This window comes from Tursiops truncatus, chromosome 14 (assembly GCF_011762595.2).
Source record: "Tursiops truncatus isolate mTurTru1 chromosome 14, mTurTru1.mat.Y, whole genome shotgun sequence".
In the NCBI taxonomy this organism is placed as follows: Eukaryota; Metazoa; Chordata; class Mammalia; order Artiodactyla; family Delphinidae; genus Tursiops; species Tursiops truncatus.
The window spans coordinates 13,477,684-13,490,327 of record NC_047047.1 but is presented as its reverse complement, the minus strand read 5'-3'; the positions used below and the strand labels follow the sequence as shown (position 1 = coordinate 13,490,327).

Below are 12,644 nucleotides of genomic sequence, written 5' to 3'. Positions count from 1 at the left end.
GCTTCCTCTCTTCTCACCTTAGCTCTTGATGCTCTTACTGCCAACAGTGACCTTGCCCTCGTTAAAAAATCCTCCCCATTCTTTAAGATCCGTGTTATACTCTATCTCCTTGTCCCTGATCACCCCAACCAGAAGCCTTCCCTCCTTATCTTTGAACTGCCCCATCAGTCATTTATCTGCCTGTTATGGTCTGTAGTTGTCTCCTTATTAAATGTGAACTCCTTGAGACTCAGTGTTTGACCCTTACCCATTTCAACCAGTAAATAGTGCCATATACTGTATATGCGTCAAGTATCTTAGACTACAAGGATGGGAGAGAGGTTTGCTGTTTATTTTCTGTTTAAATGAACATTGTTTAAAAATGTATGATCACTAATTTTCAGGAATAAGATAAGGTATGTAGATTGTTCAGGAAGAGTTGAGGTGCTGTTCTACCAAATAGCAGTCTTATTGATTAGAGAGAGAAAAAAAAAAGTGTGTGTGTGTATCTGATGTCCTTGGGATACTTACATTTATTTGATTAGAGTTGGCATTCAATTTTTTAAAAAATTCTAATAATGTTGCTATTTCCTGTCAATTTAGCCCAACATATCCCAGCTTTGGAAGGATACATTTTATTCTTTCAAACTAATTTAATGAAATGAGCAAAAAGAAATTGTTTCAAATATGCTGGTACTTAAATATATCTTTCAATCAAATGCTCAGTAAGAATTTATTGAGAGCCTACTATATGCCAGGCACCATTCTATAGGCACTTGTTTTACAGCGGTGAAGGACAGCCTGGCATAAAGAAGATATTCAATAAAGGTAGACTTCAACGTTCCTTTATTCATGTTTTTAACTCCCTTCCCTCGACTCCGCCCAGGTTACTTTTCCTTAGTGCCCTCTTGCTCTGAAGTTTTTAGATCCAATTCGGCTGCCGTAAGGCAAGGCGGCAAGATGGCGGCCTCCGCTTTTGCGTGTACTGTGAGAGCAGCCTCAGGTCAGTGGGCGGCGAGGAGCTCGATTCACGCCTTCACAGAAGGGGGGACTGGCGCGGGATGGAGTGGGCGTTTAGCGTGGAGGTTAACAGGAAAAAAAAAAAGAAAGAAAGGAGGGGGATCGTTATATGAGGCCAGAGGTTTGTTCCGAATTTTCTCCGGGGCGGCCTGTGTTCGGCCGCCAGCACCGGAGATCTCCGAGATTCTTGGACCCTCGCGAACCGGGGTGTCCCGCAGTTTTGGCTTCCTTACCGGTTCCTAGCCATTCCGCCTTCCCTAGAAAACAAACCAGAAGGGCGCGGGTGGGGGGCGAGAAAGACAGAAAAGTCCCACCGAGGCGAGGATCCGCCACTCACGAGCTTTGACCTTGAAAAGTTATTTAATATCTCTGAACTTCAGATTCTACGGCTCTAAAATAGGGATAACACTATCCACCTGAGGACTAAATGAGCTCGAGCACGTAAAGCGCCGCGTGTAGTACCCGGCGTATGGTAAGCGTGGCTGGATGAAATGCACACAACGTGCCGGGAGTGCGGCTGCTTGCTTCACTCAGTGGCGGCCCTAGGGCAGCCTTAAGGACTTCTTGACAGAGAGAGAGGACGGAAGTGAAGGGTTGCCTTCACTGTAGGGACTCTTGCAAAAGTTAAAGATCGTTCAAATAAGATACGGTGATCGGTAAATTACGTTCACACAAAATAGGATAAAATTCTGTGGAACAAGACTAGAAAGAAAAAAGTGTAAAGTTTCCAACTGTTACAGAAGAGCTGATTTATGTGGGGTATTTTTCAATTGTGAAATATATAAAGAAAAATGTATATAGCATACATGACTACCTTAACAAATAACTCTGGCAAACATGGGGTATAACTAACACCCAGGCCAGGACAGAACAGTACCAGGAGCCTTCACCTCTGTGTGCCTCTTCAACCAAAATTGCCCGTTTCCACCAAACATAAACACTGCCCTCACTTTTATTATTACCTTGTCTTTTTTTCTGTAATAGTTTTAAGAGCTATATGTGCATCTCTAAGCAATATATTGTTTAGTTTTGCCTGTTTTTTTACATTCCATGAACGGAATCACATAGTATGTACTCTTGTGTCTTCTTTTTCTTTGTGAAATTCATTCATTTTACAAGTAGCTGTCATGCTTTCTCATTGCTATAGAATGGTCTCTTATGGGACTACCCTACAATTCTGCATTTTACTATTGATGGGCATTTGGGTGTTCCCACTTTGGGGCGGTTAGGTACAAAGCTGATTGGCCTTGTGTCATGGTGCATGAGTGCCAGAGTTTCTCTATGGGGTGTGTGTGTGTGTGTTTATACATATAAAACTAGCTATGGAATTGCTGAATCAGAGAATATGTATATATTCTGTATTGCCTGATGCTGCCAAAGTGATGTGCTTATTTAAAGTCACCCAGCACGGGCTTCCCTGGTGGCGCAGTGGTTGAGAGTCCTCCTGCCGATGCAGGGGACACGGGTTCGTGCCCCGGTCTGCGAAGATCCCACATGCTGCGGAGCGGCTGGGCCCGTGAGCCATGGCCGCTGAGCCTGCGCGTCCGGAGCCTGTGCTCCGCAACGGGAGAGGCCACGGCAGTGAGAGGCCCGCGTACCGCAAAAAAAAAAAAAAAAAAAAAAAAGTCACCCATCACTGTATGCGCCATATCCTCATCAACAGTTGGTATTGTTAGACCTGTACATTTTTTCTATCTGGTGAGTATTTAGTGGTGTCTCGTTGTGGTTTGAGTAGCATTTCCCTGATAAGTAATGAGCCTGAATACCTTTCTACATGTGTGTTAACCATTTGAATTTCTTTTGTGAAATACTCAAATATTTTGCCCATTTTTCTATTGAATTGTCTTACTGATTTATAGTAGTTCTTTATGTGTGTTGGATGTGTGTCTTTTCTCATTTAAATGTGTTTCCAATATATTCTCCCACTCTGGCTTGCCTTTTTAGTTTGTTTAACGTATCTTTTGATGAAAAGTTCTTATTTTCATCAATTTGGATTTATTGTCCTTGTTTTTTAACAATTGATGATGTAGGCGGGTATTAACTCACTATGGTATTTAGATTCCATTGAAAACATTTAAAAGAGTGGTGCGACAGCTTATTTTTAAATGTCAGTTTTAGAAATATACTGGAAATTATATCCTTTTTAAACTATTTAAAATTTTAGATACTGAAATTTTGTGAAAGGGTACATAATTTTTCAAAATTCATTTAGAGAATATGGGATCAAAAAAAAACCTTGAAGACCACTAGTTTAGACACTGTCACACTCACCTCCCCCTACCCCTACGTTCCTTTGATTCCTGCCACAGGGGTATATTTGTAATTCCCCAAACAGAGCTCCCCAAACGTACTACGTACCACGTATTCCATTTTTGGCCTCCTGTTTCCACTACCTCCTCTCTTACTCCTTCGAAACTGGTTTTGTGTCACCTCCTTCATGAAAACATCAGTGTTCTCCATACAAGAGGGTGTTTAAGAGAAAGCCTGTCTGTACTAAAATTCCCAAAGAGGGCAGAAGACTGAAGGAGCAGTTAAACACTGCCCTTGATTTGTGAGCTGCCCTTGGTTAACACAGTCTAAGCTGGACTTTGGTTTTTACAAGCTAAATCACAGTGTTGGTCCAGGAGACGGTATGGTGGCTAAAGCCCCCCAAGTCATTTTCCCAGAAACTGCTCTCAAGCCACAGTCACCCTTCCTGTTGTTCCAGGAACCATTTTTTTCTAACCTCAGTTGGTTTATCCCTGGTTTCATTTTGTTAATTTTGGTCTGTTTTTCCTTTTACTGAGATCACTTTGAGTCTAGACAGTCTATCTTTTCACAAATATGTTGATAAGCCATGGTTCCCAGCTTGTTTTTTATGCAGATTTGCTAAACATGCCTTGTACAGCTTCAGGACCTTCATATAAATTGGGGAAAAATAAGAGTCAATTAGGGAGCCAGGAAGACACTTCCACCAGGAGAACAGCAATCAACTAGTTTGAGTACAGTTTCCAATCAGCTTGGAATTTACCTAATTTATTGTCCTGCCCACATTTCTATATTTATTTAGAATATAAGAAACCTTTTCACATGCCTTCCTAAAGTCAGGATACACTGTCTAGATATTCTCATGATTTCTCAGGCTGGTGACTACATCAAAAAGTGAAATGAAGTTGTTTTCAAGTAACAGTTCACTCCCGGTTGACGAGAAAAAAAAATTTTTTTCTGTGCATTTCTATTTATCCATTCTAACATTTTTTTTTTCCTACAGATAAGCCTGTAGTTTGCCCAGTTATTTCTGGACTCCCATCTGCTCACCTCCTTCAGGGGCAGTTTCCAAGAACTTCTGAGAGTTTTGTTGTGTTTTTTAATTGAGATATATCAAGCTCCGGTGGTCTGTGAAAATTGGGACATTTTGTTGTCTACAATCCTCCTATTCACTTAATCTTTCAAAGTTTACCTCCTGGCTTGTAATCATGTCTGCAAATAGTTTCAGTTCTTTGAGATATAAATTATTTATACTTGGAGATTTGAAGGGATTGAACCTGGGCCACATCAGTGGAAGCCCAGAATCCTACCCACTAGGTCACCAGGTGACTGGAAATTGTTATCTCTGATGGAGAAGAGAAAGGCAAAATAAGGGTTTAAGTATTCCATCTTCCTTCTGCCACCTATTAACATTATACCATCTTTGTTAAGCATTCCTCAGCTCTTTTCTGTTGTCTGCTTTTAGCATTTATTAAATGTTTTCTCTATGCCAGGCATTCTTCCCAGTACTTCACATATTTTATCTTATTTAATTCTCATTACCTGCCCATGGTTGACCTCATTTATTTTTTTCAATAAATTTATTTATTTAGTTATTTTTGGCTGCGTTGGGTCTTCATTGCTGCATGCAGGCTTTCTTTAGTTGTGGCAAGCGGAAGCTACTCTTTGTTGTGGTGCGTGGGCTCTAGGCGTGCAGGCTTCAGTAGTTGTGGTGCATGGGCTTAGTAGTTGTGGCTTGCGGGCTCTAGAGCACAGGCTCAGTAGTTGTGGTGCACAGGCTTAGTTGCTCCGCGGCATGTGGGATCTTCCCGGACAAGGGCTCGAACTTATGTTCCCTGCCTTGGCAGGTGGATTCTTAACCACTGTGCCACCAGGAAAGCCCATAATTAACCTCATTTAAATTTGAGGAAACTGAAGCACAGAAAGGTTAACTAACTGGCCCATTGGCACACAGCTAGTAAGTAGTAGAGCAAGAATATGAACCCAGTCTGCCTCAAACACTGGCATTTCACTTCTCTACACTGCCCCTCATTTGTCATGTGAAATCAGTGCAGTGGACAATAAGAAAGTGGTTCCAAGCCCTCACTTAGTATCAGACTCACCTGTGGAGCTTTTTTTTAAATAAATAAATTTAGTATTTATTTATTTATCTATGGCTGCGTTGATGCGTGTGGGCTTTCTCTAGTTGCGGTGAGTGGGGGCTACTCTTCGTTGCTGTGCGCGGGCTTCTGATTGTGGTGGTTTCTCTTGTTGCGGAGCACAGGCTCTAGGTGCGCAGGCTTCAGTAGTTGTGGCTCGCAGGCTTAGCTGCTCCACAACATGTGGGATCTTCCCGGACCAGGGCTTGAACCCGTGTCCCCTGCATTGGCAGGCGAATTCTCAACCGCTGCGCCACCAGGGAAGTCCTGTGGAGCTTTTTTTTAACCAACTATTGAGGTATAATTTACATACCATGAAATTACCTGTTTTGTACATACAGGTTTTTTTTTAATTTATTTTGTTTTTGGCTGCGTTGGGTCTTCGTTGCTGTGCGCGGGCTTTCTTAGTTGCAGGGAGCAGGGGCTACTCTTCTTTGCAGTGCCCGGGCTTCTCATTGCAGTGGCTTCTCTTGTTGCGGAGCACGGGCTCTAGGCAAGTGGGCTCAGTAGTTGTGGCGCACAGGCTTAGTTGCTCCGTGGCATGTGGGATCTTCCCAGACCAGGGTTCGAACCCGTGTCCCCTGCACTGGCAGGCGGATTCCCAAGTACTGCGCCACCAGGGAGGCTCTGTGTGTACAGTTTGATGTAGTGAGTTGTGCAACGATTACCACAATCCTCTTTTCAGACATTTCCATCATCCTGTGGAGTTTTATCAACGTGCACATTCTTTTTTTATTATTACTTTTAAAATTTTTATTGGAGTATAGTTGATTTACAATGTTGTGTTATTTTCTGCTGTACAGCAAAGTGAATCAGTTATACATATACATATATACACGCTGTTTTAGATTCTTTTCCCATATAGGTTTTTACAGAATATTGAGTAGAGCTCCCTGTGCTATGCAGTAGGCTCTTGTTGATTATTTATATATAGTAGTGTGTATATGTCAATCCCAATCTCCCAGTTTATCCCTCCCCCCCTTCCCCCCGATAACCATAGATTGTTTTCTATATCTGTGACTCTGTTAACATGCACATTCTTTTTTTTTTTTTTTTTTTTTTTGCTATACGCGGGCCTCTCATTGTTGTGGCCTCTCCCGTTGTGGAGCACAGGCTCAGCGGCCATGGCTCACAGGCCCAGCCGCTCCGCGGCATATGGGATCTTCCCGGACCGGGGCACGAACCCGTTTTCCCCTGCATCGGCAGGCGGACTCTCAACCACTGTGCCACCAGGGAAGCCCAACATGCACATTCTTGAGTCCCACACTAGCCTCACTCAGAATTTACAAGTGCAGTCAGAGCTCTGTGAGTGATTCTGCTTTGCAGCCGTGGACTCTGAATCTGGTGATAGTGTGAAGGATTGATAAAGAGGACTGCGTTCAGTCCACACATCTAGGCCTTCCAGGATCTGCCTTCTGAGCTGCCCACCTTGTTACCCACTACTCCCCAGGCATCTCCGATATTCAGGCAAACAGTGCTCAGCCTCTGTGGCAGGTCCAGTCCCTGCTCCCGACATGGATTTGTTTCGGCTTCCTTGCCTTTGCGTACGTTGTTCATGCTACCTGGACTCTGTGCGTCCTCTCATGGCCTGTTCATTTTCTAGAGGGAAGCTCAAGTACCTCTTCTGTTTTCTTTATGAATCCTCCTCCTGCCACCTGCAGTCTCTCTGTGGAGCCGAGGAGCTGTTGTGTTTCTGCCTTGCCGTTCCCTACGCGCAGGAGTTCTGTGTATTCACAGTGTAAGGTCTGGTGGTGGGAATTAACATTGCATGTCTCTTGTCCCCTACTGTTGAATGTAGAACTAGGACACATCAGACTGGACTGTGATGATGGTTGCACAACTCTCTAAATTTACTAAAAAGCATTGAATTGTACATAAATGGGTAATTTTGTGATGTGTAAGCTATACCTCAATAAGAATAAAAAGCTCCACATGTGAGTCTGATGCTCAGGACCCATTAATTACGTATAATACTTGGTCACTTAGGTACATTACTTCGTTTTAAATATCTGGATGCATGATTTTGTTTTTGTTTTGGCCACGCCCGCAGCTTGCAGGATCTTAATTTCCCGACCAGGGATCAAACCCAGGCCCCGGCTGTGAAAGCGCCAAGTTCTAACCACTGGACTGCCAGGGAATTCCCTGCACGTGTATTTTGGAGTGTCATATTAAGTATATATGCTTCTCTCTCTCTCCCCAGGAATCTTACGGCCCCTGAGTATTTTGGCATCTTCAGCCTATCGAAACTGCTCCAAGAATGCCTGTCTTAGTTCTGCACTGTCTTCCCGACATTTCAGTCATATTCAGACACTGGTTGTGTCCTCTGCTCCCAGACTGATCACATCTGTCAGAAACCTGACATGTGGGCAGACTGCCACAGTCCTCAATAGGTTGAGTATATTTCAGTAAACATGATGCTTGGACAAAAATTCTAAAATCTTCATGCCTACAACATCTTAGAAGTAGATGATATTCTTTGCCGGTTTATTATATAGACTTTGCCTGAAGGATGGGAGAATATACATGCCAGCATCAGGGATGACTACACAGGGCCCACTTCTGATGTTCTAAGATGTGGTTTCCTGGGTGGAAGCTGTCAGCCGAAGTGGGAGGGTGAACAAGATGCTCAACTTACAAGGCTCGGCTGCGTGTGGCGCTTATTCAGTCAGCAGATACTTAGTTAAGCGCTCCTGGGTGCCCAGCACCATACTGGGCAAAAACGATACGAAGCTAAAGATAAGTTAAAGTCCTCAAGGAGTTTATAATCTAGTGGCAGATGGATAAGGAATCAGGTGATTAAAATACAGCAGAATAAATTCTCTCCTAGGGATTGAGGGGGTAGATTATGGAGGACTTGCAAATTGATGAGAGTTGCCATTCTTACGTGTAGTGTCACGGATCATCTGGAGTAACAATGGTTATTGAAAGTGAGCTCTATTCCAGTGGAGCTGCTGCTTTCATTTCTAAGTACAGAAGTGGATTTTATCCTTTAATGTCTTATTGCTGAGTTAAAAAATTTTCAATATATTTTAGAGTGGTCCCCTTGCTCCCAAACGTCCTGAAGCCACCAGTCAGAACTGTAACATACTACAGTTCAAGAAAAGGCAAGAGAAAGACTGTGAAAGCTGCCATCTATAGGTTTCTTCGACTTCATTCTGGCCTGTGGCTAAGGAGAAAGGTGAGTCTTCACACGGTTACTTGCTTAGAAAAGGAGCGTGAGGTTAGATTAAACTGAAGCAGAAGTCAGCCTGTTCCTTGACACATCTTCCCCCCATCCTACCAGCAGCTTTTACAGTGCTGTGCTTAAGTCCCGGCTTGGCAGGCATCTCTCATGTCAGTGAATACATGTAAAGAAAACATTTTTAACTATTCATATAACAAAATACTATTCACAATGGCGAAAGTCTTCCCTGCAGGACAGGTTCATCCCAGGTCTCTTACATGTCTGTCTTGTCTGATGATTACCGGAATCCCTTTGAAGCCCCCGATATGTAAATAACCTGTGGGGAGGCTCTGTTTAAGCCCAGAGCGTTAAAACAGCGGAGCGGACTTCAGCAAGGACTTAGTCCCGTGGTGTAGATTTGGGACCGAATAGCTTCCCGCCTACCTTGGATTGGGTTCTCCAGGTGGCTTACTCTTTATGGCGGAACATTAACCCCTCATATACTTGTTTTAAATTTGACTTTGTAAGTTTTTCTCTGGTGGTGTGTATGATTGGTGATCATATCAGACAGAACTCCAATATTTATTCTGGCCAGGGACCATGGCCTCTAGAGGGGGACTCTGACAGAGTATTCCTACTCTGTCTTCTCCCACAGCAGCAGGTCTTTCCCATTCATGTCCTTATTATTCATGGAAACAGAGTAGGTGATAATTAGAAAGCAGCTGAAGACCAGAGTTTTGCAAAACACCTTTGAGTTTTGATAATTTCAAATCCTAATTCCCTTTTACTACTTGGGAGTTAACAAACAAATAATTCTTTAAAGATTAAAATTTGTTTCCCTGTGAAAATAAGATAATTGGTAGCATTTTCTCACTATTTGAAAGGTACTCTGTTATAAACAGTCCTAAATTTGTAGACAAATAAGTTAATTGGAACTCTGAGCTCACTTCTCCATTGGAACAATACTGTGGTCATTAGTTTCCTACACTAGTCAGTAGAAGCTCATGTAATCCATAAGTAGCTGAACTAAGTAATTCAGCACATGGTTATGAATTTTGGACCATTGGAAACATTTCCTCCCCTTTGTTATGCTAACTATTTCCAGGTCCTCATCTGGCCCTAGATAAAATAAAATGGGTGGTTTTCCCTGCCTTCCTTTCCACATCCCTTTTACTGGGCCCTGAAACCCTCACACTGTTATAAATGACCTGATCGAAGTCTCCAGTCATAATACCTAGTCCCTGCTCAAGGCCCCCAAAAGTACTCCATATGCAGAATGGCCTGCTGTATCAAAATCTAATTTTAAGAAGAAAACAAAAATCTGGGTGGGTTAATTTACACTAATGTATAAAAACAGAAAGTATTTTCTGCAGCACAGTTTCATCCAGGTGTCCCTAATTTTTATTGCTTATTCCCTCCTTCCATTTCTGAACTTGTAGATTGTCCAAAAAGTCTCAAGCATTTTCACAGTGGTTACATTCCACAGAATAATCTTCAAAGGAGATATTCTGCTGTTGATGGGCAGGACAGCAAACTAGCTGTTTGTATGTCAGAGATCCACAGGGACCCAGATTGGCTTGCAAACTAGAAAATTGTTAAACAAATATGGGGATTTTTCTTTGACTCTTTCAACTTAGAATTGTAAGTAATGAGAAGTAACCATCTAATCTCTGGCATTTTACTGGCCAGAACTCTGAAATGACCCTTCCTTATTTCTAAGCATCACTGTACTATAGAAGTTGCTGGTCACAGTGATGACACTAAGTCATGTCAGAAACCCCAAGGCACCTTCTCAGCAAAGAGCTGTGGTTTTGTTCAGTTAGTGTGCTGCCCTAAAGAGCCCTTGGTTTGAAAGGACCCAAATGCTCTTACCAATAGCTGCGTTTCTAGTCTCACCTCTCCTATAAATTACTGTAGCCAAGCATTAACCTGGGTGGCAACTAAGGTCTCTTCTAGTTTAAACAGGCTATGATTGGGAATTCCCTGGTGGTCCAGTGGTTAGGACTCCACGCTTTCACTGCTGAGGACCTGGGTTCAATCCCTCGTTGGGGAACTAAGATCCCACAAGCTGTGCAGAACGGCCGAAAGAAAAAAAATGAAACAGGCTATGATTATAGTTTTATATTCGATCTAATTATCTATTTCTTCAGAAATTAATTCTTCAAAATTAATAATGCATGGATTATTCCTTCACCACTCCCAATAATAGTTTTCCTGCGGTCATTATTCCTTAAAAAAGTACTTACTGTAGAAACTGGTCCCCCCAGTGTGTGAAAAGAATAAATGACACAGTATACTTGAGAACTCTGCTTCTCAGCCTTTGTCATACTTAGGCCCCCTTAACTGAACATAAGTGTCACCGACTAGCCAGTACTCCCTTCATCATCCTCCACTTCAGGAAGATAGCAGTGTAGTGGTTAAGAGCTCTTATTAATTCTCTGACCTCAGTGTGCTGCTTAACTGCTCTAATTGTTTCTCTTTTATCTGTAAAATGAGAATAATAGTATGCTATTGTTGAAGAGATAATGAGGTAATGCATATAAATTTAGCTGTTACAATTATATATCATTACCCTGTACTTCACCAGCACAACGATTTATTTAGCTTTATTTGCTGTGGCTTTAAATAATCTTTTTAAAACTCTTAAATTATTAACATTCCTTTTTCAAACTACACACGATTTCTCTGTCTACCCCCACACTGAGAATCACATTTTTCTGAAAAACATACCAGCCCCTATGAAAGTTTAGTCTTTGTTTCCAGCGAGTCTATGAACCATGAGTGGTTAACATAGCTGTTGTTTCCTATATAATATAATGTTTTAAATTGTCTTTGTAATATTATCTAACAGGCTGGTTATAAGAAAAAATTATGGAAGAAGACGGTTGCAAGAAAAAGACGCTTGAGGGAATTTGTCTTCTGCAATAAAACCCAAAGTAAGCTCTTAGATAAAATGACAACATCTTTCTGGAAGAGGCGAAACTGGTATGCTGATGACCTTTATCAGAAGTATCATGACCGAACAAACTTGAAAGTATAGGTCAGAAGTTTTATGATTTCCCAGTTATTGAATGTGTATCTTTGTGTATATGATGTCTTTGCAAAGATGAAATAGTATAAGACATGATGTAAGTTGTACCAACTGATATGGAAACATGTAGTACCAACATTAAACTTACCAATGTTTTAAAACTTAATGGATTAAACATTCCCAGATTTGTTCAGAGAAATAGAAATTTTAAATTCTGATTATTTTTAACAAATGGTAATGGCTTAAACAGTTGTTCCAATTAGGCTTATTTAGTTGCAAGGAATCTCCAGTTAGGACAAACGTAAGAAGACTGTAAAGCTAACAAGTTAGCTCAAGCAGTGTGACATTATTAAGGATATGTGCCTGGGAACGCAGGAACACCTCACACCCCCATCTCCCACCCAGAACTAACCCCCAGGCCTCAGGAAGAGCAGAAATTACATGGCGATGCTGGATCTGAGGCACCTCCAGGGGCCTCAGCAGCAGAAGTGGTGGATCTTTAGGCTTGGGGTCTGCCATGCACGGGGCTCAGTTCTTTTTACATCACTGGCTCCATTCTCTTTCCTCACCAACTTCTCTGATTCACAGCTTTTGTTTACTCTTAGTGTCTGCTTCCCATAATAACGCTAGCATGCACCTTTGAGGTACTTTTCTACATCGTGACCCTCAGCTCCTATCTCCAGTCTCTAACAAACTGCAAAGAGACTCTAACTGGGTCAGTTTGTCCTTTTACACCAGGTCTCATCAGGGGTCACCGACCAGTGTGGGGACTGGCTGTTCTGAGGTCAGGAGCCCACCCTGGCCCATTTGATTGGGCTAGCAGGTCCACGTGGAGCAAAAAATAGTTATGTGAGCAGTTTTGTCTCAGAGGTGGGCCTGGGGTGCTAACACGTCTGGTCTACTAGGTTCACTGCATTCATAGCAGTTCTCACTTAGTTTATTGGAACAGGATTTTCATTGAGAGAAGAGTAAATGAAATAGCCTTTCAGTGTGCCCATTCGTGAAGCTAAAGAGGCTGTATAAGTGGAGACAAAAACTTTTTAACCAAGAATTAAAAGATACTATA

At 42.2% G+C, this 12,644-nt stretch overlaps 2 protein-coding genes across 2 annotated transcripts in view; one reads left to right on the top strand and one right to left on the bottom strand.

The window, feature by feature from the left end:
• Positions 1-12,644, bottom strand: part of REEP1 (receptor accessory protein 1) — a 136,256-nt gene that overhangs the window by 11,137 nt on the left and 112,475 nt on the right. The window lies entirely within an intron of this gene.
• Positions 890-11,744, top strand: MRPL35 (mitochondrial ribosomal protein L35). The gene is made up of 4 exons (XM_004315014.4): positions 890-982; positions 7,585-7,774; positions 8,418-8,562; positions 11,399-11,744. Exons 1-4 carry the CDS (start codon positions 940-942, stop codon positions 11,585-11,587), a joined length of 567 nt encoding a protein of 188 aa, XP_004315062.3. The 5' UTR covers positions 890-939; the 3' UTR covers positions 11,588-11,744.

Bases quoted from the DNA above. Each gene is read 5' to 3' on its own strand.
- MRPL35 (XM_004315014.4), top strand. From the start codon at position 940: ATGGCGGCCTCCGCTTTTGCGTGTACTGTGAGAGCAGCCTCAG. The intron at 983-7,584 runs GTCAGTGGGCGG...CTCTCTCCCCAG, and splicing joins TACTGTGAGAGCAGCCTCAG to GAATCTTACGGCCCCTGAGT. The intron at 8,563-11,398 runs GTGAGTCTTCAC...ATTATCTAACAG, and splicing joins GCCTGTGGCTAAGGAGAAAG to GCTGGTTATAAGAAAAAATT.